This window comes from Haliaeetus albicilla, chromosome 8 (assembly GCF_947461875.1).
Source record: "Haliaeetus albicilla chromosome 8, bHalAlb1.1, whole genome shotgun sequence".
NCBI lineage: Eukaryota > Metazoa > Chordata > Aves > Accipitriformes > Accipitridae > Haliaeetus > Haliaeetus albicilla.
This window is the reverse complement of record NC_091490.1, coordinates 11,743,817-11,749,621: the sequence shown is the minus strand read 5'-3', so window position 1 is coordinate 11,749,621 and position 5,805 is coordinate 11,743,817. Positions and strand designations below refer to the sequence as shown.

Below are 5,805 nucleotides of genomic sequence, written 5' to 3'. Positions count from 1 at the left end.
GGGGGGGCTGGACTACGGCTCCCAGCATGCTCTGCGCGCACGGCCGCCTACAGCTCCCGGCGTGCCCCGGGCCAGGACTACGGCTCCCAGGAGGCCGGAGAAGGCCCGCGGCGGCCCCCGCGGGCGGCGCTCGGCGCGCCTGCGCAGTCGGCCCCGCTGCTTGACGGCGTCCTGGGGCAGGGCGGGGGCGGACGGAGACCCCGCTCCGCGATCGGGGCCGGGGCGCAGTCCGAGTCCGGCGGTACAGCCGCTGCTGCGGCGGGCCTGGGGGGGCTGTGAGGGGGATTGGAGAGCAGGGAGTGAGGGGTGGAGAACCCCTCCGCGCTCGTGTGGCCCTACCACTTCTAAAAAAAACCTTTATTCTGTTTTTGACCAGGTAAAGGGCAGCTCCACCGAAATGGAGCCTCAAAAAATTCCTCGACACTCGTGCCTGTTCCTCTCCACGGAAATCTTTAGTAAAAGGCGAAAGATTTATGCGATCTGAAGAGAAACCAGAGTATAATCCCCGCCTTCCCCCCGCCCACCTGCCCTCCGCCGGCTGCCGCCCCACAGCACACGCCGACCCGAACCCGAACCCGAACCCGAACCCGAACCTCGCCGCACCACCCGGCCCGACACCAGCCCCCGCGGCTACCGGCACCCCCGGCTCGGCCCGAGCCCGCCGGCCACGCCGGCTCGGGGCGGCGGCGTCCAGCGGGGCCGGCACGGCGCCCACCCGCGCTGCACCACGGGTATGCTAATCGAGCCGCGCTGATGAGCCACATGCTAACGAGGCAGCCCGCCCCGCCCCGGCGGGAGGGGGCGGAGGGGAGGCAGCGCGGGGCGGGGGCGGGGCCGGGGCGGGGCCCGGTAGGGAACCGGGTGGCCGGGCCGAGCCGGGGCGGGGCGGCCGGCGACCCCGCGGCGCCCGGCTCGGCTCGGCTCGGCTCGGCTCGGCTCGGCTCGGCTCGGCTCGGGGAGAGGCGGCCGTACGCTCCCCGCGCCGCTGCGGACCGGAGCTCGGCGGCGACGGGGAGGCGGCCGAGCCCCGCGCACGGCGCTGAGCCCCGGGCGGTAGCGGCCGGGCCCGCCCAGGAGCCCCGCGGCGCCAAGAGCGGCGGCCCGGGCGGGGCTGGAGCGCCGGGGACAGCGCTGCGGGGCCGGGCCCCAGCGAACCGCTTCTCCCGGAGCCCGAACCGCCGCCCGGCAGCGGCCCCGCTGCACCGCCCGGCCCGGGACAAGGGGCGGCCCGAGGCCCCCCCGCCCGCTCCTGTTTTGACCGGACACGGGTAGCGAGGCGGCCGCCCCCGGCGGGGTTGGGGTCGGTGCGAGCAGGCCCGAGCAGCGGACCCGCCGCTGCCGTCAGCCGGGCTGGGCCCCAGCCAGCTCCAGCGGGCGCACGGGAGGAAGCCTCGGCAGCTCGTTTGCGTTCCACTTCCAAAACAGCCTCGGGAGTTTTTGTACCCCCCTTCCTTTGCTCTATTTTTAACCACAAAAAGAGCAGCTCCACCGAAATGGAGCCTCAAAAAATTCCTCGACACTCGTGCCTGTTCCTCTCCACGGAAATCTTTAGTAAAAGGCGAAAGATTTATGCGATCTGAAGAGAAACCAGAGTATACCCATCTTCCTCCCCACGGACACGCCACCCCCGGTTGTCCCTCTGTAGGACACGGCGACCCCTGCCCGGTCCCCGCCGCCCCGGTTCGCCCCCCTCCTTCTCGGCGGCGCACACGGGCACAGCCCCGCGCCCGGACCCCAGCGGCCCGGCGGGAGCTGCGGATGCGGACAACATTACCGGAGCCGCGCCGCCGGTGCGCGGTGCACCCTGGGTATGCAAATAAGAGGAATGCTAATGAGCCGCATGCTAATGAGACGTTCACAAGCCCGTGAGCGCCGAGCACGGCCGTAGTCCGGGGGGGCGGGGAGCTCCGGGGGGGGCCCTGCTGCCCCCGTCCAGCCCCGCCGCGGGATGCCGGCCCCGGGCCCAGCCCGGAGGCGTTGGTGAGGTGACCCGCGGGGCAGGAGGGCCGGACCTGCGACAGACAAACCCCCGACAACGCTCCCTTCCCTCCCGGGGCCGCGGACTGGAGCCCGGGGCCGCTGGTGCCCCGGCGGAGCAGCCCCGGCGCTGATGACACAGGCTGAGACTCGGCACCGGCCGCCGCCGACCCCCACCGTCTCCCCTCACCGCCGCCGCGTCGCCAGGCAACGGCGCGCGCCCCGCGGTGCCGCCGCGGTGACGTCACTGCCTCGCGAGAGCTCGCCCCGCCAAGCCGCCCCGTGAGGCTCCGCCCCTCCTCTTTGCGCCGGTGCGGCACCATGGGTGAGTTCGGCCGCCGCGGGGCCCGGCCGCCATCCGCCGCCATCTGCTCGCCGCGCCGCCGCTGCCCGTCCCTGTCCCTTACCGGGTAACAGCGGGGGGTGCCGCCAGCCCGCACCGCCCGCTATTGGGGGCGGCCGCGACGGCGCCGAGCTGCTGGTGGGGGGAGGGTGCCCAGGCCCAACATGGCGACGGTGGGGGGGTGGGGGTGGAGGCGGACGGCCTTGCTTTGCCCTGCCTTGCTGCGGGCCCCGAGCGCTGAGCTCGCTCTCGGCGTTTTCCGCAGGGAACCCTGCGGATGAGGTGAGACGCCTTTCTAGGGGACCGAGCAGGAGGGGTGGGGGGTGACTTTGTGAAGGAGCTGGTTGGCGGGGGCTTGGCGGGGTGCGCTGGGGAGATGGTCCCTGTGGGGGACCCAGTGGGCTGGGCAGAAGCAGGGTTTTGTTGGGGTGCCTCTCGTAAGGGCTCAGCGTGCAGGTGGGATGGGGGTCCCTTCCCATGGAGGACCTACCAGACCCCGCCGATAGCGTAGGGTGTCTGCTGTAGTGTGCCTCGTGGCTTGGGATGGGGCACTTGCCATAGCGTGCCCAGCACATGAGGTAGGTTGAGAGGCTGCTTCCCAAAGGGACACCCGTCAGACAGAGTGGAGGGAGTCTATCTGCCTTGCACGGTCCTGCTGGAAGGGAGGAGGTTGAGGTGGGTCTGAGTATCAATGATGAAGCTTCTCTAACTGCTGCATAAGGCTGAGTGCACTGTGCGGATACCAACCTTGGAGAGCTGAGGACTCAGAACCGTTTCCCCGTGCCGTGGCCAGGTGGACTCTGTGCAATCCTCTGACCACACTGCTCTCCATTCAGGTATCTCCAGGGACAACTGGCATAAGCGTCGCAAGACTGGGGGCAAGAGGAAGCCTTACCACAAGAAGAGGAAGTATGAGTTGGGGCGACCTCCTGCCAACACTAAGGTGGGTGATTTGGGGAGGGTGGTCAGTAGTTGTGTTTACAGACACCCAGGTTGCTGGTTGTGCGCTGTTGGAGGCTTAAATATGTGTTGTGTTTTGTGAGTGGTTAAGTATCTGTCACTGCTTCTTTAAGATGTGGTACTTTTCTTTATGCCTATGGAAAGCAGTGATACGTTTTTGCAGTAAGAGGCAATTGGAGTGATGAAATTTTCACCTTAGGTAGATGCAACAGACCGTTCTGGTCACTTACCGTATCTGCCGATGCTGGGGTTTGTCATAGTTACACTGACCACATTGCCTTTGAGCTTAGGACTTGGCTGGGCTCCTGTGTGAGCTGTGCAGCATTCCAGCACCAACGACACCCTGGTGTTTGTTTCTGGTTGTAGATTGGCCCACGCCGAATTCATACAGTGAGGGTTCGTGGTGGAAATAAGAAGTACCGTGCCCTTCGGTTGGATGTTGGCAACTTCTCCTGGGGATCGGAATGTAAGTGTATCGTAAGCCTGATGTGTTGGAAGGGAAAATTCTGTTACAGCTGTGCTGGTCTCTGCTACTGCTGCAGAGTAGAGGGATGATGATGATGCAAGTGTGGATTTGTAGGCTGGGTTTGAAAATCACAGAGCTTGCAGTACTGGGTCTGAAGCAGCATGCATCGTGATGATAACTTTGACCTTACATGGCCTTAGGAGACTTGGATGTCTGCTAAGTTCACAGTGATTGGAGTGTCGTAGTTACACTGAGTGATGTGCTCATCTTACCTTTCTACTGGGGGAGTACTACAGAGGGGCAGAAAACCTAAACATGGGTAGTTCTTCATAAATGCAACTTGTTCTGTTTATGAATGAACACTTAACTAAAAGGCGGTCTTGTACAAGAGAGAAAGGTGTTGAGGATTTTGTCCTAGGGCCGTGCCTTCTCAGAAAAATCCTAGCAGGTGCACTTTACTTCATACTCTTGTTTCGCTAAGCAAAAGCGGGAAGCACAGAAGTGAGAGGAGAGTCTACAGTGTTTCCCCTGAGCAAGGTGGGGTTTCTCTGAATTACGAACTGAAAACCATATGACTCGAGCCTGGGCCTGTTCAGTGTTACTCAGTGCGATGGTAAAGTCAGCAGTGAGGTGGTGTTTCAGTGGGCAGCGTGGTGTGAGGGAGAAAGGATATGCTTTCTCCTCAGTGATCACAAAGTGTTGTCCATGCTGTGATAAGTGCTGTCATTTATAGGCGTTATTACAGAAGTGAAGGGACTGAGCCTACCTTGCAGAACAAGGATGAGGTGCATGAGCAAAGAGGAGAAAACCCATCTTGTGCCTGGCCTTTGCATACTTGGAGGGCTGTGTCTCCAGAGCAGGCAACTGCTAACAGTCAAATCTAGTAGCTGAGACTGAATGCTTCAGGTGGGTCTTGGAAGGGTGAAAACACCAGCTTCCCCGCTCAATTTACTCATAAACCCTCATCCTATAAAAATAATTTCTAGTATGTGTTGCAGAGCAGTCCTGTTCAACACGGCTTAATTCAGTAACTCTACATGTGGGGTTGATCCTTGTGTGCAATGTTAGTTGGCATCTTGTCATGGTTTAACCCCAACCAGCAACTAAGCACCACGCAGCTGCTCTATCGCTTCCCCCCTCAGCTGGACAGGGGAGAGAAAATAGAACAAAAGGCTTGTGGGTTGAGATGAGGACAGGGAGAGATCACTCAACTAATGACTGTCATGGGCAAAACAGACTCGACTTGGGGAAAATTAACTAATTTATAACCAATCAAACCAGAGTAGGGTAATGAGAAATAAAACCAAATCTTAAAACATCTTCCCCCCACCCCGCCCTTCTTCCCAGGCACAACTTCAGTCCCGAATTCTCTACCTACCCCCCCCAGTGGCGCAGGGGGACGGGGAATGGGGTTTACGGTCAGTTCATCACACATTATTTCTGCCGCTTCACCCTCCTCAGGGGCAGAACTCATCACACTCTTCCCCTGCTCCAGCATGTGGTCCCTCCCACAGGAGACAGTCCTCCATGAACTTCTCCAATGTGGGTCCTTCCCACGGGCTGCAGTTCTTCACAAACTGCTCCAGCGTGGGTCCCTTCCACAGCGTGCAGTCCTTCAGAAGCACACTGCTCCAATGTGGGTCCTCCACGGGGTCACACCTGCCAGAAAACCTGCTCTGTGGGCTCCTTTCTCCACAGATCTGCAGGTCCTGCCAGGAGCCTGCTCCAGCACAGGCTTCCCATGGGGTCACAGCCTCCTTCAGGCATCCACCTGCTCCGGCATGGGGTCCTCCCTGGGCTGCAGGTGGATATCTGCTCCACCATGGACCTCCCTGGGCTGCAGGGGGACAGCCTGCCTCACCATGGTCTTCCCCACAGGCTGCAGGGGAATCTCTGCTCTGGTGCCTGGAGCATCTCCTCCCCCTCCTTCTACACTGACCTTGGGGTCTGCAGGGTTGTTTGTCTTACATGTCCTTACTCCTCTCTCCAGCTGCAGTTTCTGTGCCACAGCAACTTATTTTGCCTTCTTAAATATGTTATTACAGAGGCACTACCATCA

General features: G+C 61.5%; 1 protein-coding gene and 4 non-coding genes across 6 annotated transcripts in view; 3 read left to right on the top strand and 2 right to left on the bottom strand.

Moving 5' to 3' along the window:
• Nucleotides 1-5,805, top strand: part of RPS8 (ribosomal protein S8) — a 167,795-nt gene that overhangs the window by 159,376 nt on the left and 2,614 nt on the right. Inside the window, exons 1-3 of one of the 2 annotated variants that reach the window (XM_069788917.1) lie at nucleotides 2,132-2,302; nucleotides 3,157-3,263; nucleotides 3,647-3,746. In XM_069788917.1, the coding sequence (XP_069645018.1) occupies nucleotides 2,299-2,302; nucleotides 3,157-3,263; nucleotides 3,647-3,746 (211 nt within the window). In that variant the 5' untranslated portion in view covers nucleotides 2,132-2,298. Of the gene's footprint in view, nucleotides 1-2,131; nucleotides 2,303-3,155; nucleotides 3,264-3,646; nucleotides 3,747-5,805 lie in introns of those variants that run through there. The other variant, XM_069788916.1, reaches the window with a different exon arrangement.
• Nucleotides 386-500, bottom strand: LOC138686657 (U5 spliceosomal RNA). Its single transcript, XR_011325963.1, has one exon. It is a non-coding gene; the product is annotated as a U5 spliceosomal RNA (small nuclear RNA).
• LOC138686647 (U5 spliceosomal RNA) lies at nucleotides 1,482-1,596 on the bottom strand. Its single transcript, XR_011325953.1, has one exon. It is a non-coding gene; the product is annotated as a U5 spliceosomal RNA (small nuclear RNA).
• LOC138686642 (small nucleolar RNA SNORD55/SNORD39) lies at nucleotides 3,003-3,087 on the top strand. The gene has a single exon (XR_011325948.1). It is a non-coding gene; the product is annotated as a small nucleolar RNA SNORD55/SNORD39 (small nucleolar RNA).
• LOC138686645 (small nucleolar RNA SNORD46) lies at nucleotides 3,452-3,555 on the top strand. The gene has a single exon (XR_011325951.1). It is a non-coding gene; the product is annotated as a small nucleolar RNA SNORD46 (small nucleolar RNA).